The sequence below is a fragment of the Microplitis demolitor genome, chromosome 6 (assembly GCF_026212275.2).
Source record: "Microplitis demolitor isolate Queensland-Clemson2020A chromosome 6, iyMicDemo2.1a, whole genome shotgun sequence".
NCBI lineage: Eukaryota > Metazoa > Arthropoda > Insecta > Hymenoptera > Braconidae > Microplitis > Microplitis demolitor.
In genome coordinates, this window is record NC_068550.1 from 241610 (window position 1) to 265740 (window position 24131).

At 30.1% G+C, this 24131-nt stretch overlaps 1 protein-coding gene across 1 annotated transcript in view; it reads left to right on the forward strand.

Moving 5' to 3' along the window:
- Nucleotides 1–24131, forward strand: part of LOC103572803 (glutamate receptor 1) — a 104240-nt gene that overhangs the window by 75474 nt on the left and 4635 nt on the right. Inside the window, exons 3-12 of the mRNA XM_014443296.2 lie at nucleotides 5812–5939; nucleotides 6914–7043; nucleotides 20003–20135; nucleotides 21511–21631; nucleotides 22121–22285; nucleotides 22401–22616; nucleotides 23177–23284; nucleotides 23367–23477; nucleotides 23844–23964; nucleotides 24032–24126. Coding sequence (XP_014298782.1) covers nucleotides 5812–5939; nucleotides 6914–7043; nucleotides 20003–20135; nucleotides 21511–21631; nucleotides 22121–22285; nucleotides 22401–22616; nucleotides 23177–23284; nucleotides 23367–23477; nucleotides 23844–23964; nucleotides 24032–24126 — 1328 coding nt within the window. The remainder of the gene's footprint in view (nucleotides 1–5811; nucleotides 5940–6913; nucleotides 7044–20002; nucleotides 20136–21510; nucleotides 21632–22120; nucleotides 22286–22400; nucleotides 22617–23176; nucleotides 23285–23366; nucleotides 23478–23843; nucleotides 23965–24031; nucleotides 24127–24131) is intronic.

Genomic DNA, 24131 nt, shown 5'->3' on the forward strand with positions numbered 1-24131 from the left:
TAAATTCCTGATTCTTATTTGAATACGAAAACTTAAATCTCAAGATTATAAATTAAAGGTTTAAATAAATTTAAAAATGATTATTAATTATTCGTTATAATTAAAATTAAAAAAAAAAAAAAAAAAAAAAAAAAAAAAAAAAAAGAAGAAGAAAAGAAAAGATTGATGATCAGGGATATTAAAATAAGTATTAGTTTTTATTGCTGAAGGACTTTTTCTCTCACATACACACACTGACTGAGACAGCACTGAGATAGGACACCACTGGGGACTTTTCATCGAAATGTCTTAAAGTCAAGACAGGAAGGGACCATTATTCTTGCTGAAGCGCGATATAGGCGTCGCGGGTAATAACATCCAAGAATTCTCTTTGGAGCGTGAGAAAAAGTCTTTCGTTGAATTTTTACTCTCTTTCACTCTTGTCTTATTTCTTATATAACACACAAACTCCACAGCTCAAGAGATGAGAGCAATGCTTTTCTACCACTCTGGTATGTACTATTCTACTGTTCTACTACTCTATACTCTTTGCTTTCTGTAAAAATCCTATGACAATTGCTCTTTTACTTGATCTCTATTTTTCTCGAGCTCTATCTTTCTCTTATATCTTCATTTTCATGCTTAACTTTATTATAAATCCATTCAATTTTTTTTTTTTCATTCGTTTTTAAATATTTTTCATGAATAAGAAACTGATTTCACACTAAAAATTATTTTATTGTTTTATATTATTATATTAAAAATAAAACCAATTTTATAAATTTTACAAAAAGTTTTTTTTTTTTTTATTTTTGTTAAATTAAAAAAGTTTTATAAAAGATAAATTTAGTCGTCTATCATGAAAATAAATTCTATTGACTCAAAGTACTCGTCTTTGTAAAAGATTCTTCTTAAACTTTGGGAGATCGAGTTCCTGCTGGTGGTTTCAGAAACTAGGCAGTAGCAACAGCAATCCACTAAAAGGATAATCCCGGAGGATTGTATGTGGTCAACGTTGATGTTCTGTTTGCTAGCTGGCTACAAAGAAATACCAAAAAAAAAAAGTCAAAAAAAAAAAGTAATTTTTTACTGACTAGTGTAGAGTAAAATAGTGTACATGGTAAATTGATAAAATCAACAATATATATATATATATATTTATATATGTATATAGCATGAAATTGTATTTTCTGGTCGTTTATATAGCAGAGTAGTAACAAATGAACAGTTGAGTTGGATGAGGTCACTGATCGCAGGAGGCAACAGGACACGATACACCAGAGTTTAAGGAGAAATGGATGGCGATGGCCCGACTACTGCTACTGGTCCTGTTACTACGATAGGACGATAGGACGAGTTACCAAGTTAAATGTTTCGTGAACGGCAGTTTGAATTAGTTGTTTCCTTGTTGCTAAACGAGTATCCGCGATATCACTCTACGGTCATCTGATCTTCATGACTAAATTTAACTTAAACTTTGTATATGTTTCTGGCATAATATCATACTTGCTACAAATCTAACTTTACCAATTCTCATTTTTTATTTTATTGTCTAAGATATACAAGATAACGATGGAACGGTCAATCCGAAATTTTCAGTTGCCTACACAGGCTATATTTTACTTACATTTCGCTTATTACAAAAACAAATGATAATAATATAAATTTAAATACACAATATGTTTCGACACACTTGAGTACTTTCGTTTACAAACAGTAATAAAAACTATATTAAAAATAGAAAAAAAAAAAAAAGATTTATTCATATCTTCGCAAGTTTATGGCTTATAAAATCAACATAAAGTAATATAAATAAGCTTGGCAATTGAAGATCGTGAAAAGCTGGAATGAGCGGACGTTCTTTTACGGTTGAGAGACACGTCGTGGTGGACTTGACGATTTACGAGGTTACCCTCTCTGATTCTCTTTTTCAACTATCCCTCTCTCATAGCAGTCGTCCTCACCCTTCAGCTCAGCTCTCTCTCTCTCTCTCTCTCTCTCTATCTAACTCTCCCAGTAAATGTCTGTATATCTGTATTTATGTATATGTCTGTGTGTGCAAAGGACGCTCTAGAAATTATAGAGGACATAAAACTTTCTGGCACGGAAAATAACGATACGCGACTATAGTATATACGCTATATGAATACCATCTTTTTTTCTTGCTCTCCCATCTGTCCAACGCACTTTTTATAATTTCATTTTTTGCTTTATTTATTTTTTTACTCATTCTTTCTTTCTTACCTTGTAGACCATCATAACAATTTTCTTGAGTACGGCGAATATTTTTATTCCCAAGGAAAATTAATTTTATTTATTTATCTTTGTTTATTATTCTAATGTATATAATATTATAATTAATAATTAATTGTGAGGATAGCGAAAACAGGAAACATTGAATGTTGATCAGCTTACAGATTTCAATAACATTATCATGTGATATATATCTGAAATATAGCTCTATATAGTTGGGATGTCTAGTGCACTAGACACTCAGGCAACTTTGGCAAGATCATTAGTGATATTCTAGGGGTTATAGTCGATATAGATCGTTATTATTGCAATACCCGATAAGTTGTTTAGCCAGGGCCGATATATAGACTCGATAACGACATGGCCATCTGCTGTCTGCCGATACTCATACTCTTACTACTTATAATCTTGCTACCGCAATAAATATTTTTATCTCTTTAATACATTTATCGTATCAATTATAAATGTCACTTGAAAATAACATTTCACGATGAGCTTTGCTAAATAAAATTAATTTTTTCTTTCTTTTGTATATTGGAATTTCAATAAAAAATAAAAAATTACGGTGACAGAAATAGAAGAATGTTGAGAAGTGGGTAAAGATGATTTATTATTATTCATAACGTTTGAAAAAGCAGACGAGGCTTTTAGATTAATACGATGAAAACGTGAAAGAACGTTTTGATCAAAGTCAACCTTATATATATATATATATATATATTTATCAGCGTGCGTATAGCATTTATGCTTATGATTATGAATATAAATTTATTCCAAGGGTTTATGTTATATGATGATGATTATGATAGTGAATATGAAAGGACGGTGATGTTGGAGTGGTGAGTTTGAGAAATAACTTTGAATTTCTATGAACGTTTGCTAGAGGTCCTAGAAAGGCGCATTAACCGCACATACTGCCACTAAGGACAGAGATAAAAATACTTGGACTGAAAGAGAATGATGATGAAATAAATGAGAAAGTAAATGTAACCTCCTAGCTATAGTGTGTCAAAGAATAATTACACTAAAGTTGCCAGTGTGTAATTTTAAAAAAAAAATATTCATTCTGTTTTGATGGCCACGTTAAATTTACATTAAACAGAACAAAGGACAATGGATAATGGATTATTATTAAAATTTTAATAAAGCCTTTTTTTAGCCATACCATGTCCTCAGTAAAATGTCAATGAAAATACTGTCAATTTCAAGGTATGAAAAAATAAATGGTGTAATTAAAACGATTATTAAATTACTTTAACGATAAAATATGTATTTCAGTGAAATCTTTATGCCAGAAGTTAAAATTTAATAACAGATATATAATTTTTTCAAAATTTATTTTAATCGAAAATATCATTCAAATATCCAGGGTATTTATACAAATATTAATAATATACGGAAATACTTTATGTATAAAATTTAATTACAAAACTTTAATTCCCTCAGGGCTTAAATTTTCATTATTACATTTTAATTTATAACACATTATAAATGAGATGCTTTGTAAAGTATCGCTAGCTGAAAATTTCTCATGCCATTATAATGTAAACATATGATGCAAATAATTAATAATTTAAAATAAAATATTTTTTTTTCTTCAAATTATCATATAAAGTGTGATACTAGACAATAAAGTAATATGACATTGTAATAAAAAAAAAAAAAAAAAAAAATAGTTTTGTTATAAAATAGTTAAAGTAGTATCAGTGAGGCCTAAAGGGTTTTTGTCAGTGTTATACACAAAGTAGAGAATAAGAAGAGAGTGTAACATGATTGGATATATAAGAGCAATTGTAGACTAGATGTTTCCCTCAATTTTCCCTGCGGCCAGGTTGTAAAAGTGGCTTTATCGTATTACTCGACGACAAGCCCAAGTACAAGTGAGAATAGGACTCATGCGGTTGTAGGGGTGAGCTGGAAAAAGTAGAGCTCATCAGTCTTTGATAAAAAAAAAAAAATAAAACAATTCAGAAAATCAATAAAACATTAGGGTCATTTCAGTAAGCCGATTGTCCAAGAATTTATTAGACTTTTATATTACTATATTGGAAATCCTCTTTATAATTATAAATAATATATATTATTTTTAATTATTATTATCATTATATGCCAAAGATATTTCATAATATAAAACCTATCATAAAGTTTATAAAAAAATTCCAATTTTGTTTGACATTATTTTGATGATAAAAAAAAAAAAAAAAATGAAAAAAGAAAAAAGTTAGCACAGAAATGTTGGATAAAAATACGAGAGAAAAGTAGTTGGCTGTCATCCCTCGTAAACATTTACCTCGGATGCCTTTAAACAGTTTTCTTGTGCCCCAAGGATTGCTGTCTCGTCCGTTGTCTATCATATTTTTGGATGTGATCCAAATTTTGTGGTCCGAGTAGTATCCACTGGCACTGCTACCACCACCACCACCATTGCCACTACTACTACTACTACCATCACCATCATATCCATTTTATTCTTTTTATTCTTTACATTTGACGTTCCTGTTGTACTCAGAGTATCCACCAGTAGCAATACCACCGCTACGAGAACTAGAACCAGAACTAAAAGCAAAAAATTGCATATCTTCCACACCCGTGGATACCAGAGTGAACTGGCGCCGACACTTTTCCCTTTTCCATACCCCATTTTCACCCTTTTTTTCATTTATACATACACCCATTTCACCACCTCACTCCTTCCCTCTTTTTCTCATTTCATCATCTTCTTCTGCTTCTGCGTCTTTTTTTTTTTTTTTTTTTTTTTTTTTTTTACTTTTTTTCCACAACCACTAATATTACACGTCCCCTACTATCCAAATCATCGTGCGATTTTTCATATTTTCCCACTCTCCAGCTTCTAGGTATTAAATTTAACATAGAATATTCTTTATTTGTGAAAAATTTAGCACAATGCTACGGTCATTTTCTTTCTATTCTTTGTTTAATCCCACGGTAAAATAAAAACCTGAAAATTTTTTTAATTATATTGTAATTACGTAAAATTTTATATGTAATTATGGTATTTTATTTTAATTTATTATATATGTCTAATTATATTTAAATAATTTCAATGATAATTCTTTTTTTTTTTTATATGAATAAAATTATTTTATTAATGTAAATAAACATTAAATGACATAAAATGTAAATTATCAATCGTACTTCAAAGTGAAGTTAACTACAGTAGAGTAAGTTGTTACATATACACTCATCTTTATACATTTGATGTATAAAGATACCATTTTCTCTCTTTCTTTCTCTTGTATATGCATTTAAAGTGGTATAAACGGGCGTTAAACGGAGCGTCGTAGATCGTCTGGCATAATCTCTCGCATGTGTACCACATATAATTTTCCGAGCGCACTGTAAACCGACAGAAAAATATAATAATACGAAAAAGTAGAACAAAATACAGAATGAAAATGAGCTGAGGGTAAACTCGGAAATGGAATTCGTTGAAAAACGAAGGGAATAAAAGAGAGAGAGGAAAAAAAAAATAAGTAAAATAAGAAATGGAAACTGTGACGAGAAATGCCTTTGTCATGGTAATATAAAATGTACCTTTTCTTATGCTTTTTGTTAAAGTTTGCAATCAATTCAGTCGGGGTGTATTTTCAATGCTGGGTGCCGTCAGTCCGGATTCATTTGACACCCTTCATTCCTACAGTAACACTTTTCAAATGCCTTTTGTCACACCATGGTTTCCTGAAAAGGTAATGTACTAAAATATTTATTTTATCATTATTATTTAAATAGATTTTTATAATTTTATAACTTTTATCAATAAAAAAATATAAATAATGATAAAATTTATAATTAAAATAAATGAAATTAAATATTTGTGTTACATTTATAAATATATTGTAAATAGCTTATTTAATGTACAGATAAATACATATATTGGTAGGAAATATTATTACTGCATAGAGATAAATTTAACAGAGAGGTCGCGTAAAGAGTGTTAGCCCATGGGGCTACAAGAACGGATAGTACAGGGAGCTGGGGGGATAGTGGCTATTTCATTCGAAAATGTAAATTGGAAAACGCGTCATGACTCCATATACAGCGAGCTCGATCGATCGACCGAGCAATGTACCGGACGATGCACTCACTGGGACATATACTGAATAAATTAAATTATTCCGTTTATATTCTTTATCGTGATTTACCTGAAAATAAATAAATATAATAATAACAACAATTACCCAGATGACTTTTTTAATTATTATACCTTTATTATGTAACGAAATATAATATTTACAAGGTCGGTGAGTTATTCTACATTAAAAATTCAACTATATCGTTTTAACTCTTAACAATACGATAAACGATTAACGATTAAATAATAAAACACAACAGATAAGGAAACTAATTTTCATGATTTCAAATTTAAATACCATCAGGATTACTATATTTTTTTTTTTTTTTTTTTTTTTTCTGTTAATGACCTAGATCTTTAAAATATTCATCGTATTTTGAATATAATGACATTTGACTTTCTATATCATTTAGTGACCAGATATTTATATCATTTATGTTTTAATTAAAAAGTAGTTGATAAAAATAATATCTAAAATATATAAATAATCTCAAGAGTAAATGGAGTGAAGAAGAAAAAAAAATATAATGAATTTAATAAAAAAAAGAACGTTAAATAAAAAAGCTGAAATGAAATTTGTGATTGCAGGTCCTGACACCGTCTTCGGGTTTCCTTGACTTTGCCATAAGCATGCGCCCGGATTACCATCGCGCCATCATCGACACGGTGCGACACTACGGATGGAGGAAAATCATCTACCTCTACGACTCCCACGACGGTGAGTCCCTATTCTCCCATGCATTTCTCATTTTACAGCTCTATGCTTCTTCTTCTTCTTCTTCTTCTTTTTCTTTTTCTTTTATATGTTTTTTTATATTTGTTTATACTTTTTTTTTTTTTTACTTTACTTCACCATCTCTTTATTTTTTATATCTCATATTTTTTTCGATACCGTCCTGTCCAATATTGTGACGTTTCATCGCTAAACTTTTCTGTCATATTTTTTTAAGATCCGACAGTTGTCTCCGGTGCCATTTATTATTTATTCAAAAAAAATAAATAATATTCGTTTTTAATTTTAAAAATAAATATTTCGTTTAGATTTTAAAAAATGATTTTTTTTTCTTTTTCTATATATAATAAGACTTAATATAATGTTGCAGTAATAAAAAGCATTTAATTATAAATGCAAATGTAAATATACTTTAGGGATTTTAATTTTCCCTATGCCGTGAAATAGTTCTTGTCGTCCTATCTTTGCACTTTGGGACTAAACTGCAAACTCCATGCACCAATCTCCCACTATCGCTCTCTCTCTCTCTCTCTCTCTCTCTCTCTCTCTCTCTCTCTCTCTTATGCTTTGCTCACTTTTCCCGCTCTTTACCGATAATTGTTGACTATAGAGTCAAGTCAAAGGGAATAACAACGGCATGATTTGCATAATCTATTCTAAATACTCTATAAGAGATAAATAAATAATTATTTTTTAAATTTATTAATTGAATATATTCATATACTTATCGAAATAAATTATAAGAATAGACGTCTGTCTTTAGATGAGATACGAGTAATTATGTATGACTTATTGGATAATAAAAGTCATATAAAAATTATCATCATTATACTTGGTAACAATCCTATATAAATTACAAATTTTACTCACATAATTATTATTATCGATATATTTATTACTGAAATAACGTTGGCAAATAACAAAATTGATTACAAAATTTACTGTTTGACTGACAGATTCTTCATACGAGATCGTTTTAATTCGATAGTGTCACGTAATCTGACATTCACATTTTTTTTATTTTTTTTTTTTTTTTTTTCATTTTTTTCGGAAACAAAAATTTTAACGATAAAAAAATTTTAATTAAAAATGCTTGTTTGATTGAATCAATTGGTTAATTTTAAATTTATGGCGTCTGTCTTTTATTGTATTTAAATAAAATAAAAATAGTACTAAATAACTGATATCGAGCACTGATAAAAACAATAAAGAAAAATATAACGACATAAAATTCACGTTGTCATTGACATTTAATGAGTTAGTTGAAGAAATATTAAGTGGGAAAAAATATATTAAGTCGAGTAGTGGGGGATGAATAAAATTTCCTTCACTTTTGTCTATGTCAGTTACAGTGCTCTCGCGCGTCCTAGTCGTGAATTGTACTTGACTCTACCGCCGGTGACATTCACTTAGCCTTCTTGTAAAAAAAAAAAAAAAAAAAAAAAAAATTAAGTAAAATAAATAAAATAGACCTAATAACAATGATTAAATAATTCAGTTGGTTCAATTTTTTTTTTTTTTTAAATTAATGATTGTGCAATATATCTAGTGATGTATTTATTTTTTCAAAAGGTAATTCAGTTAATACAACAATAATTGTAAATAGTAATGAAAAAATGATGATTAATCATTTGATTTTTTTTTTTTTATCAAAAATATTTAATAAAGAAAAACGGGGTTTTGTTATTCCGATTATAAGGAAAATTTATTTGTCTTACGTAAGAACAAACTGTTATGGAAAAAAAAAATGCATATAAATTTATTATTTAATACGTAATCAATGATTACTAATCATACATATTAATATATATGATTAGAGAATTTTTTTTACAATTTTCTGTAATTGAGTTGTTGTAAATTCTATTTACTGGCGATTTCCGTGTTGATATCTGCTGTGTGGGTGCGTGAATTATAAAAGTATGTAAAATAATTTAAATGCGATCAAATAACGTTTATTGTTTGGAATACTTGATTTTATAATGATTCATTATATCTTATAAAGTTTTTTAAATTTTTAAATTTACTACATTTATAAATTTATTTATTTATTTTTTTTTTTTTCTACTAAAATAACTATTTATTTTTTTGCTATTGATGAGTATGTCACTATTGGCATCAATCTCCCATAAACAATAATATAACTGAATATAATAGAAACATCGGAATAAAAAATTCATTTAATGTCTCAATTTTCTTAAGTATATTACCATCTAAATAAATACAATCAACATTCCATAACAAGTCTGTGATTCAGCAGAGTGATCAACAGATCTAACTTTAAATTTGGAGGATCCGGGCCCAAACCCATGAGTCAACGGGATTTTTGTTTTTATATTTTCTTCACAATAGTTATTGAACATACAATATTTATAAAGTTATACATAAAACTTTTTTTTATCGTTGTTTAAAGTATGTAAATAATTTACATAAAGCTAATTGATCATTTACACGGCGTAATTACATTTGTTGTGCTGATAAAATTATATATTAATATTGCCGCAGGATGTACTGAGTAACATATATGAAATAATGGTGTGCGCATCGTAGCCTCGAGTGCTAATTGTAAAAAAAAATAACAAAGGAAAAATATAAATTTGAAGCAGTCGGCATTATCTGTCATTCAATCGAACGGTTTAGTTTTTTATTTTATTTTATTAAAGTTTCTTAAATGGAATAGTCGTGTTTGTTTTCAACAAAGTTTAGTTTGTTCCTGACGTACGTTTCGAACTTTAAAACTATCACTCAACGTATGTGGTTTCACAGAAATAAAAAATAAAATAAAATAACTAAAAGGATATCAAGGAATTAAACTTAAATTTAATAAAAAAAAAAAAAAAAAAAAAAAAAAAAAAAAAAAAAAAAAACTATATTACTTTTGGAATAGTATGTAATTTAACTCACTCTATATATATATATATCACTTTGATGTACAAACACTTTGACGCGTACATACATTATTGACGTACAATATAATTAATATGGAAATTCATACTCTAATAATAATAATAATTATATATATTATAATATAATAACACATTTCTGACTAAATTTAATTAACGATTCCGCATAATAATTTCTTTATATTATCATTACAATATATATAAAGTTCATTACAATCCGTAAACCAAAATTAGCAATGATTGAATCATAAATGTATTAACAAAATTACCAAGATTAATATCAAATACAATTATCGGTGTAAATGACCCTCAGTACAATCGTGGTATCTTTATCAGAAATTAAAAAAAGAAAAAATATAAATATAAATGAATGAATAAGTTGGCTTATAAGTAGTAGATAACGATACAGCAGAATTAAGACCAGCTTATAATTAGCGATCATCCTTGTTCCCTCGTTGTCAGGGTCCCGGGCCCCGGCCCCCGGGGAAGTTTTATCTATCTATTCGTGAGATGCCAACGACGAGGGTCAATTTCCAGTTATGCTCGGGGCGATAGAAATACCGAGCTGAGTAGAAGATCAAGATGGAGATGGAGATGGAGATGAAAATGGGGAATGAGAGTGTATAGAGAGTATAGTGGCAATGGTAAGCTTGCGGCACGTAGCGATTTTACTTTTTGCTTAATTAGTATTTTGAACGAGAAAGCACGATCACTATACAGAAGTCGGCTACCGTGAACTGGCTCACCCCTTCCACGTCTCCGTCCTCTTGATCCTCCTCATCTACTTCTGCCTTATCTGTGTGTCTTGTCCTTATCCTCATTCTCTCCCACCCTCCTCCCCTACCATCACTATCACCATCACTGCTGCTGCTGCTGCTGCTGCTGCTATACAACTACTCTGGCATCACCTCCAAACGTAGAATCGAGCGATTTTAGTCGAGGCTAAGTTTATACAGTGATAGTAACGATTCAGACATTCTACTGAGATCTCGTAAATTATCGCGACATTCTAAAACAACTATCATACCAAACTTTTAAATATTCTAAACCGGTATTTTTAATCGGCATGCTCTCATTGACCATTAATTATATATAATATAAATAAGATTTATTTTTAAAAGTTAACGAAATAATTGGTAGTGAATTGGTAGTAGTAAACCTTTGATAGACGGAGAGCATTAAACCGTAACGTAGTTCTGTAGCTGGTCACGTCGTAAATTCAAGTTAAGTCACTCAACTCACTACTGCGTTGTTCCCCAACTCTCTGTAGGTCGTGCGACACGAGTAGCAGTGAGTAGTAGTACGACACGCTAATACCACATACATTGTATTATCCAAGCCATAACTGTCGCCGTGGGAACTGAACTTGTACAGTGCACTCCACTGGCCACCTAGACTGCTGCTGTTACTCCCTGCACCTCAATCTAAACCACACCAATGCTCCTTTCTCTCTCTCTAGGCCATTAGACAACTATCTACGTCACACAAGACCCAAGTACGTTCGTACTCTGACCATGCGTGTCAGATAGAGCTGTGTTATGTACCATTTCACCCCCTGTTGTCCATTCGAAACCAAGATATGTCCCCAGGAATTTAGTTACTAACCCTTCAATTGAACGTCATCTCGCGATTCATCCACGTTATCAGTCACCAAAAGGTTCACTATATTAATTTTAGAGAAAATATTTTTATTTTTTAGGCAACATTTAATTTAAAATAAATAATAACTGTAACAATGGACCAAGAAATATTTCATCAAATAATAATAGGAATAATTTGTAAGTAATGTATGTTGTAATTTTATTAAATAAAAAATGGTCTGATAGTGGTTGTTGGTAGGTAATTTGTTAATAATTGATTGCGGATTACACGAAGGATGGCCAACAGTAACTCTACCAAAATTCGGTACTGAAGATCCAATGACTTTGACATCTAATCAAGAAGTCCTTTTGATCAATTTGTTGTATCTAGGCGTTAGTTTTGGTGCACTATCACCGATATTCCTGATGGATCGTTTCGGACGTAAATGGACACTACTGTCAGCCGCAGTACCAAAAATACTCAGTTGGATAGCTATTGGACTGGCAAATACACACACAACTCTCTACTGTGCCCGTTTACTTGCGGGAATTGGATGCGGTATAACTTACTCAGTAATGCCAATGTACATTGGTGAAATTAGTAGCAAAAGAACACGTGGTCCACTGGGAACATTACAATCTGTTTTAATAAATATCGGAATACTCTTTATCTATACAATTGGGTTGTACGTAACACGTTTTACAATGGCAATGATGTCACTTGTGTTACCCGTGCTTTTCATTATGACTTTTGTATGGCTACCCGAAAGTTCAGTTTACTTAACTCGAAAAAATAAATTTGTCAGCGCTGAAAAAACTTTACAGTGGTCATTGGGTAAAGAAAATGTTGATCTTGAATTTGATGAAATTAAACGGATTGTTAAAATAGAAAATGATGTTAAGGCAATGGGATTTTTTAGTTCATTCATAAAAGGCATGCAATCACAGGCTAATAAAAGAGCTGTCCTTATTATGCTGATATTAGGAAGCGTTCTATCATTAACTGGAGCAGGAGCAATCATGACATATCAATCATACATTTCAGAAGAAGCTGGTTTTCATTTTGGAACAAATTTAGGAATTATAACGACAGGAGTGGCTATTGTTTTGGCAGGAATAGTTTGTGTTTCACTTGTCAAAACCACAGGAAAACGAAGATTACTTTTATTAACTGCACCGCTTGCTGTACTTTGTCTCGGAACAATAGCCACTTTTTTTACGTTAATGACTCATGGATACGATGTCAGATCCGTTAATTGGATACCAACGGTATTTGTTATTTTTTATGTTATTATTTATGGACTTGCATTTAATCCAATGCCATTGGCTTATCTTGGAGAATTATTTACATTTGACTTTAAAGTTACTGCCGGTATTTGTTTTTCTATTTATTACGCTATCGCGACCACTGGAGTGATTAAGCTTTATCAGGTATTTTTTTTTTCTTTATTAGTTTATTTATTTTTATTTAAAAAAAAAAAAAAAAAAATTTTTTTTTTTCTTGTATTTTCATCAGGTCTTACACGATAATTACGGAACTCATGTTGCATTTTGGGTGTTTACATTAATAACACTAATTTTGTGGATATTGATGTATCGGTTTGCTCTGGAGACTGAAGGAATGAGTTTAGAGGAAATACAGAGCGCTTTAAATGGCGAATATATTAAAAGGAAACCCTCTAAGAGAAAAGCTGTCACCGATACTGATGCCATTAACAAAATAAACCTCACTGCGATAACGACAATCAATCCTACGATTAATTAATTTTTAATATTGTTAAAGACTATAATTTTTTTTTTTTTTTTTTTTATTAAAAAGTGTAAATTTTTATAACTGTTAATTTTTAATAAAATATTTAATATTAAATTAAAGAATTTGTTATTCAAATTTATTATGATATTTAAACTTGTTATTTTGTATCAACTTTTAAACTAATGGGATGATGATAGTTAAATAAGATGAGAAGTAGAGCATTAGTTTACCGCAGGTTCTTTAGTATCTTGAGGGAAATTCGAGATGTAATTTAATACATTTTCCTGGAAGAACGTCAGCATCTCTTATAATATATCTCCAGTAGTATTTATAGATATGGGTATTATAAAGTGGGTATACTGGAAAAACTAGTTGACTGAGTTGACTGAAGATGCGTGTATGCGTCACTATTGAGTACTCAAACCATGGATCTTCAAATTCAATTGACATTCCTCTATATATTTCAACAGCAAGCTATTTCACTGTGCATATCTATTCTATTCAATTTCTGCTTTAACAGTACATGTATATACATGCAATGATAATATTTTGTTGAATTATTTGATACCAAGTATAGATAAAAAAATTTATTAAAATTGAATTTTTTAGATATCTAACAAAAAAAAAAAAAAAAAAAAAAAAAAAAAAAAAAAAAAAAAAAAAACATCGTGTCGATGAAAAGAAGTTATTTTACAATAGGAAAAAAAGTAATGAAATTCATATGAAAAATTGTGTTCAGCAACTGATGTGTGATTATTATTATTATTATTATTATGTAACACATTGTAGTATTGTAATCTCGCGAGTGGCATCTGTAGTGACAAGTTGGGGGATACATATGGCATCATCAACAAGGACAAAGCAGGGACAGAGTGATGTTCAGCTCGTGTGTTGCACACCTTTCACCATGCACCGACAATAACCTAGAGCACCTAGAGAGAACTAGCTATCATGGATAATATCTTTGGTAGGTTATCTTACACGAGCCAAAACCTCAAGATTGATATATATATATATATATATATATATATATATATATTTACAGCATTTACACATTGGTGCTACTTAACCGTGCATTATCTTGATGAGATGCATACCGAGGTTATACGTATGTATGTATACCTGTGTACACACAAGTACAGCTTATAGCTTACAGCTGGAACTAATGCACCAAGCAATTTCAAATGGCAACTACTTCCTTATCTCAAGACACTTGGTTTCAATCTCAAGTCTGGCACTTGCTTATCTTCTCTGTTAATTGATCTTAAGACTATTGTTGCTATCCACTCGGAATTTACTATTATAAACTTTATTTTATCTATTAATTATATGGTAAATAGATGTTTTAAAATTTTTAAATTTCACATTATTTGGTTGGATTAACAGAAAAAAGTAAATAGTTTTAAATGTTTTTCTTCTAACAAAATATTGTTTTGACATAAAAATGTGAGCGTGTATTTTCATCAGCTGGAAATATCAGTCAGGATGTGCAATGAAAATAACTACTGAAATTCACATCCATGCAATAAAAACATTCACGCACGCACATATTTATATAAAATATATAAACACATACGGATATATTCTACATAGGACGAGAGAAAAGAGCATTTGAATTTATGAAAATTGTATCTGTCATTTGCACACACCTGCCATTGGTTTTGAGAGCACACTTATTTTATTTTACCTTCACGCTCTATGACTCGATTCTCTTTCTCTCTTCATCTCTCTCCCTCTCTCTGTTTATTCGTTGTAAATTTACTTTCTGTCATCATGCTCATAATTTTATTTATTTATTTATTTATTTATTTTTTCTTTCTGTCAGTAATTATTTTTTAAATTATAAACATAAATAAATAATACTTTAGAAATAATAAATAATAAGTATATGAGTTCTGTGAAGGATGTCAAAAGATAAATATTAATTAAACTTTTCATTGTGATTTAAATCCTTTATATCTATAATATTAAATAGGTAAAAAAAAGTCCTGGATTTTATTTATATTTTTTCACCAAGTATTTAAATTTTTTGTCTAAAGCTGACAATTCACGAATGCTTAACATAAAATACGCGCCATGATTTTCTTTTCTGAATGTGAAAAACTATAAAACGGCTCATATCACTTGAGAGAATATACTAAACTATACTGGAAGTAATATACCGGTCATAACGACCAGGCAAATGTCTAGTCTCAGACACTTTACACTCAGATTTAAGTTCCAACTTTAAAACCTTTTGAGGTTTTCAATATTTAGCTCCAAGATCATCATAAATAAATCATTAAAATTTTAATATCCTCCACAGCTTTTTATCACTACTATTTTTCATTTTAAAAAATTTACAGCCCAAAAAGAAGGCACGTTAATAACAAAAAAATAACAATTATTTAAAACATAAAGTAATAATGAGTTATAATAAAAATATAATTATAGAGATATTTGAATTAATCGAAATAATGACGCGATCTAATAAAAATTAAGATCAAGGGCATGCACACGATGCAGACGATGGAGAAGCATCAATTCAAGCGAGCGAATATAATGGCTGCAATAATAATTTAGTCTGATGACAATGTCTTGGTTGGATTGCTCGTGAAATTATCCTCGTTATATTCATACGTCGACGGACCGCCATCCTGTTGAGAAATTATTATTAGAGAGATGAGAAATCACTTACTGTCTCTATCTCTATCATATATTCTTTTATATAAATTATTTGTAGGTAAAATAAATAAAGTTATCGAATTTATTTATATTTTTTGCGTTTAATTAAATAAAGTAGTTGTAGAAATTAACCACGAATCACATGTTGTAATTGGATAAACACACGGCAATTACGTCAAGCGTTTAATGAAAAACTAAAAAAAGTTTAACAAAATATAACAGCAGGTCAAAGGGAAACGCCCTCAGAATTTAAACTGAATTGCATTAGATGAATCTCCATGACATACACACCTATGTACACAAACGAGAGACAACTCTCTTCAACTCTCACACACACACACATACACACCATACTTACTATATATACAACCAATAACTGTATAGCTATATATGCTGTTTCTGTCTTTATCTCGTTTCTCGTTAATTCATGCAAATGTTCGGGTTCGACATTGCTGGAATAGAAATCCGGTAGTACGTTGTCATGAATGAGCCAAGTGATTCGAAAATTTATCAGTCATGTAAACGAGTTTGATGCTATTGCTGCTATTGCTGCTTTAGTCTACCGCTCCTATCCATGGTTTGACTCTTCTGTGTATTTCAATTTCGTCCCATTAGAGAGGGAACCGTAACCACCAATCCACTGATTACCTAATCTAATATATTATGTTTTTGTATTTTACTTTAAACAACACACCATACACAATAATCTAGCTATTTCATGTAATTATAATTTTTTATCTATTATTATGTTTTTTATCATAATTAATTTATAAAATTGTCTTCAATTAGAATGTTAAGAATTTTTAAAAATAAAATTCCGCTGAATAAAATAGCTGAATTACATAGTCGATAAATTATTATACCTAAAGTGATACTAAATTCAGTATCACATAAATTTTTTCTTTTTTTCTTTTTTTCTTTTTTTTTTTTTTTTATACAACTTTAGATTATCCTCTATGAACGGTTATTGCTGCATAAATGTAAATAAATATAAAGGACAAAAGTGCACTTGCTCGTTATTTAATATTTTAAAACAAACAAACCCAATAGAAGCTGAGTATCTACTGGTATGATGATGATGATGATAGGAATTAATGAATGAATTAATCAAGGAATTCCCCCTTCATGTTAATGTACAAGTGGATGAATTGAAACATCTGATGCCTCTTTTAATTCGTTCGAATTCTATCTACATGCTAAACAAATTTTTCATACTGAAGATGCGTCAATAATAAAAAAATAAAATAATTATTTTATAGCAATACTAATAATAAAGATTAAATTACAATACAATATCTCAGTGGTACAATTACTCAGTCCCAAAAGCAAAATATATCTGAATAGTTGCCTTATCTTGGTGTATAGCAGTGATTCCCTCGGTACAGAAATTCAAGACACACATGAGGGTAGAAACCACAAGCAGCTTTGGTCGTCGTATTCCTTGAGACCCAGAGAATGGAGTGCACAAGATTCAACTACTATTCCTATTCCTATTCCTATTCCTATTTCTATTACTATTCCTGATACGACCTCTACTTCTACTTCTAGCTGTAGCTGTAGTTGTAGCTCTAGCTCTAGCTCTAGCTCTGGTTTTCTGTATCTAAAGACTTGACTCCGCAAGACGACAAAACTAGACTAGATTAGTGTCTTGTGCTTTAACAGACGGATTCAGCTATATATTTGTCGTCTTGAGTCTTGATGTACCCAAAATCTTTGCCCTCTGTCATTATATCTATTCCTCTATACACATACTCTTGCTCAAAGTACATGCCGCGCAAAGACAGTTTAGTTAACACGATGTCTGATGAGAAATACTGATGATAAGTAATGCTACGTACCATTTCACTACTTCATTGCATTTTCAGATTATATTTCATTACTATTAAGGATTTACGCTGATTCCGCCTCAATCCCTCACTAAATTTATTAATTTAGTTAATTTTTATTTTATTATTTTCGCCAGTAAATAAATAAATAAATAAATAAATAAATAAATAAAATAAAAAAATGAGATACGAAAGAAAAAGTAACTGTAACGAGTAGAACGCCTTGCGGCAATCTCTAGGGATAAAAGTACCCACTAACACTATGGACTTGAACGAACGAACTTTGCTCGTTGGTTCGTTCTAGATTCTAGAATATTTTCCGTGGCCTCCCGGCGGGACTTCCGATACCGATGAAATTCTCCTCCAACTAGTGTGTATGTGTGTGAGATAGAGTGGATAGAAAGATTCTTTACCTTCCTCTTTATATAGTTTCGCTTTTTTATCCTCATCCTTTTACTCATATATATATATATCATGCAAGTTGGGCGAAAAGTGTGTAGATGTGTATAGCTTGTCGATAAGTAACAGCTAAAAGCAACCAAAAATTTACTACCCAAAGGCTATATATCTGACCCTATTTTGTAAATATTTTTTTTCCATCTCTAAATTTTTTTTGTTGAATATAAAAAATAATAAAAATAATAATAATAATGATAAACGAGAAAACAGAGTGTCGTGTAGCAAAAATAGATCCAGTTAGAGCAGACAGAAAGTTGTCAGTTAAAAAGACATCACGTTTGTTAATTTAGCGCGTGTGATGTGACGTCTAGTTGGTGTATTGTATTTTAGTTTCGTGTGTCGTGTAACGCACGAGTAGACTAGTCAAGCCTGAAGCTAGAATTTATTTTTTTTATTTTTATCTTATTCTTTTTTCAGCGAACGATATATTACCGATACAAAGTCTAAACTAACAAGGATTCCAAGTAACCTCTACACAAATATTACTCATAGAATAAATAATTTGTTGTTATATAATATATCAGATATTTATTTATTAAATAACCAAATTTAAAATATCAAAATGTTTGATTATAAATTAATTCATGTTTAAATATTAATTTCATCTATTAGCGGCATATGTAACATAATTCCGAGGATAAATCTGGTGTTTCCTAGTCCAATACTAATATAATTGGTAGTAAAATCTATTTTCCAATTTAATTCTCATCAAATCTCATATTAATTATCTAACTTTGATGTTTTGAATTGATATTTAATACCAATCGTTATTAGTTATTATTTATTAATTTTTGATTACGGTGTCAGTTATTAAAATAATTATATAATGCTGTAAAAATAAAATACAAACAATAGACAAGGAATATTTAATATGAAAAGTATTTTTTATTTATTTACGTATTATTAATAATGTCACTTTGTTAATATTTTATTCTGTTGAAGTATAGGGCTCTAATTTTAAATCTTTTACATCAAAAGACTGGTTGTCTTTATATATATCTATATGTAGTAGGTACAAGTTGTAACAAAGTTTTAATTAATTATGTTTCAAGAGTTTTTCGTCTTTTTCTTTTTCATCTTGAACTTGCGCGCAGCATTTGTTTTAAAGTCGTCAAAGTAAAACATGGATAAAGTATCAAGACTAGTTTAAAATTTTTTTTTATTTATTTATTCGCTTCAACCAATCGAATCATTTTATCTGTATTGATTTTTTTATTTACACAAAAATACCTTATTAAAGCAGCATTAAATTGTCTTACGGTTGAATGACATGAAATAATAATAGTAATTTCATTTTATCACTAATTTATTTATAAATAAATATAATTAGGATCCGATTACACTTACTATATTTTTTATTCTCTGACAAAAAACAGGTGTAGTTTATCTCCTCGCGGGTGTGAGTGACAATGTCTATTGATTGTAAACGGAAGTGATGATGTGAATCGGACAATATGAGTGTTAGAGGGACAGAGCAGTATGAGACAGTAGTAGAAGCGAATGAGATATCAACCATCCACGTTTCACGTTTTCACCTCCCACATTCCCATCGCTCTGCATACATCTTCGTTAAGTTTATGTCAACGTCCTGTACATGCTTTTGATCTGTATACCGCGATAATAATTCATTGACAGACCTCACTTTTATAATTACAATAATTCTTATTCTTATTACTGACCATTAATTAAATTTAAAATATATATATAAATATACATGGGTGATAATTTATTTAATAAATCATTGAAATAATAATTGTTACAGGTTTACTGAGACTCCAGCAAATATACCAGGGATTACGTCCTGGAAATGAATCCTTTCAAGTGGAAACAGTAAAAAGGATACAAAACATGTCTGATGCAATAGACTTTCTACGAAATTTAGAAGAATTGAATCGGTTAGTTTTACTACTAATTCCTAAATTAATTGTGCATTTGATGTTGGTGGATGTTAATTAGCCAGAATGTGGATGGGTTGATGATGATGGTAATAATATATAACAACGGAATGTGTAGACGAATGTATAAATGTCGGAGAGAGAAGTTTGCAAAGCCACAATAATCGCCGCAACATCGGTCACGGGTTAGCGGCAATTTCTTGAGCTGTTTGAAAGCGTCTTAGCACCCGGCAAACAAGAGACGACTTTGTAGTCGTAAGTCAAATTAAGTTTACACGATTACAAGGAAATGAAGACCGAGTCATTTTACTAATTGTCTTCTGTAAGCTCTCGTTTAACGGAGGTTATTGTTTAAACCATTTCTCTAATGTCATTGTTTTATTTTGTTTATATTGTTATAAAAATAATAAAAAGATTTTTAATTATATTTTTTGTTGAAAACTGCCTCAGAATGTGTCCATGGGCTTAAAGGATCCCAAATATGAGGGAAATACTGTAAAGGGGACACAGATAGAGAATTGGGAATGAGAAAAATAATTAATATTTCATTGACGTGATATATCATTTGGATCTCAAAGTCCGCTATTTGCTCGACAACCGTCTATTTACTCACTTTCTCAGTACTCATGTTTAATTATATATATATATATATATATATATATATATATATGGATAAAAAAGTTCAAAAAGTTGTTGATTTTTTGACTTTAGACATCGGGACATGCACACTGTGTATGTATTTTTATGAATAGTAGCTCGTACAGATTCACTCCTTTTTGGAAAAATTCCAGTCAATATAAACTTTTTTTGTTCATTATAATATTCTTTAGTAGAAAAAACTCCAAACATTCCTAAAAAAATTTATTTTGTTTCTGTCCTATAATTTTATAATAGATTTAAGAAAATATAAAAAATAAAATTGATAGTCGAGTATTAAAGTTAATAAAAGTAAACTTGCACAGAGTTAAGGTTAAAGAACGACGCTATTGAGTTACGAGCTATCTGGTGTGTTTGTGTGTGTGTGTGTGTGTGTGTGTAAATGAAAGAGGGATAGGTAGCTGATAAGTGCAGTAAGGGTAATGCAATCCATGTATGTATATCTATAGACTTATACTTACTCGATCCCCTTACTCCAAATCTCTTTATACATAAGCTTTCCGCGCATTTGATCACACCTAAATTTCTAGTTGAAAACACATTAACGTTTATTCTGAAACCCTTTTACACTCTATCAACTCCTGTATCTGCCGTTGATCACTCAACAAGACCCAAGTTGAAAAGTGTTACCTATTTTCAGTTTAAAACTATACTCATAAATTATAATTGACAATAAGTTGACCTAGCATTTGATTGTAAATTGAAATGATTATTACAGATGGAGCTACAAGTACATTGTGCTTGATTGCCCGACAGACATGGCCAAAGATATTGTTGTCAGTCATGTTAGGGATATTGCTCTCGGTAAAAGAACTTATCACTATCTACTAAGCGGATTGGTGAGTTAATAAAATCATATTAAATTTTTAAATTACATTTTCTTCTTTATTAAATTTTTTATTACTTTTTTTTATCGATACCGTTTATTATTTATTGACTAGAAAATTTTATCATTTTTTTATATCTTAAAAATAAAATTGTTTGTGAAATTAACTGAAGATTAAATTTATTTTTACGCCGAGTAAATACTATTAAAAGCTACTCGTTAGTTTGAGATTTGAAAATAAAGTTATACATAAATATATTTTTATTGCACAAAGATCGAGTATAATAAAATTATAAGGATTGAATCTCTCAAGGGGTCTGAGCCCTTCGGGTTAATTCTATTTCCTTGTAGAAACGAGTGTGATTACGCGTAACTTTATTAGTATGACAAATAAGAAAATATGAAAAATAATTTTTTTTTCTTTTTCACTCTAAGAAATAGTTGTAATAATTTAAAAAAAATAAAAAATTAAATAAATGTATGATATATTTGTTGTAATTAGATAATGGACGATCGTTGGGAAAGTGAAGTAATTGAATATGGCGCTATTAATATAACTGGGTTTCGTATAGTAGACGCAAGTCGACGACCTGTCAAAGACTTCCTTGATAGCTGGCGCCGTCTCGATCCTATGACCTTACCTGGTGCTGGTCGTGATTCAATTTCCGTACGTATTTATCTTACATAACCACTTTCAAGACATTTATTACATCTAATAATAATAATAATAATAATAATAATAATAATATCACTACATCAAGATTCGTCTATTTATTATTCAGGCACAAGCAGCGCTGATGTACGATGCAGTTTTGGTACTAGTCGAAGCGTTCAATAAATTTCTAAAGAAAAAAATAGATCGAAGTAATCCGAAGCGTCCTGGAGTACAGGGCAGCAATCAGCCATCAAATGTTTCGAGGCCGTTGGATTGCAACACAAATAATGGTTGGGTTACGCCGTGGGAGCACGGAGACAAAATATCAAAATTTCTTCGTAAAGTAAGTAATTTAATATTCTGTTTTCTATTTATTTATAAGTAAGTAAAAGTTTAAAACAATAATTAACGAGAGAAATAACATTAGTTAATGTATAAAGTAAATTTGTCACATGGCTAAACTCAAAGTAATTTAGGTAGTGAGAAGTTATTACATACTGAAAATAACCAACTCGGAACAGGGTACTCGAGACATTATCGTTGTGCGCCAGATGTGCACCAATTCCTGCTGCTACTGTTGCTGCTGCTCTAGCTTGCTATACTCGCTATACTCGCTATACTCGTGTCTTATCCAGCACGTGTCGTCCTTGCTACACCTACGAGACTAGACAAGACTAGACCCTCTGCGCCTAGCACACTCTCGGTCCGACCAATATCGAGCGTAACCACTGCACTGCCGCGTAGTAACCGATCCTTTAAACTCCTTTCTCTCAATAGGATATCGATAGTGGTCTACTTGCGGATTGTCTCATTGTTTAATTTTCCATTTAAAAGAACAATGAAAAAAAAAAAGATTTAAAAAAATTTTAATAACCAATAAAATTATTATTTTTTATTTTTAAGGCTGAAATTGAAGGACTTACAGGACAAATACGATTTAATAATGACAGCCGTCGACATAATTACACTCTCCATGTTGTTGAGATGACTGTCAACAGCGCGATGGTCAAGGTAATTTATTCCAATTATATAAATTAATTTTATAAAAAAAAAAAAAAATAATAATAATAATAATAACAAATAATAATTAAAGGTCGCCGAGTGGACTGATGAGGGAGGATTCCAACCAATAGCCGCGAAATATGTTCGTCTACCGACTCAAGAGATTGAAAAAAATAAAACGTATATTGTGACAACAATAGTGGTGAGTTTGAGGAAAAAAAAAAAAAAAGAATTTATAAAAATAAAAAAATCCAGTCTCTGTCAGTTGAGCAAAACTACATCATAAATATTAATATTTTTGATCTTTGGTATAAAACTTTTTTTCCCAGATTTTACACTTAACTTATCTCCGAGACTTGTTCTTTCTATAGTTTTTTAAAATACCTAAAGAGAAAAACATTGTAAAAAGTTATTGCATGAATGAATAAATGAATATTTCTTACCGAACCAATAGACTATTTTAAAATATAATAAAGACTTTAAAAAGTGCATTTAAACTTTTTCAACTATTATAATTTAATTTATTAATTTCTTCATTTTGCTTCTTTTTATTTGTTATTTATATTAGGAGGAGCCGTATATTATGTATAAGAAAACAGATCCAGGGAAAATGCTGATGGGGAATGATCGATTCGAAGGCTACTGTAAGGATTTGGCGGAATTAATTACTGCCGAACTTGGAATTAAGTGTAAATATTTATTTTTTATATTAAAAAACACCCTAGTTTAATAAATAAAGTATAATATTGATTATAGATGAATTGAGAATCGTTCAAGATGGAAAATATGGTTCTGAAAATCCGGATATACCAGGTGGTTGGGATGGAATGGTCGGCGAGCTTATAAGAAAGGTTAT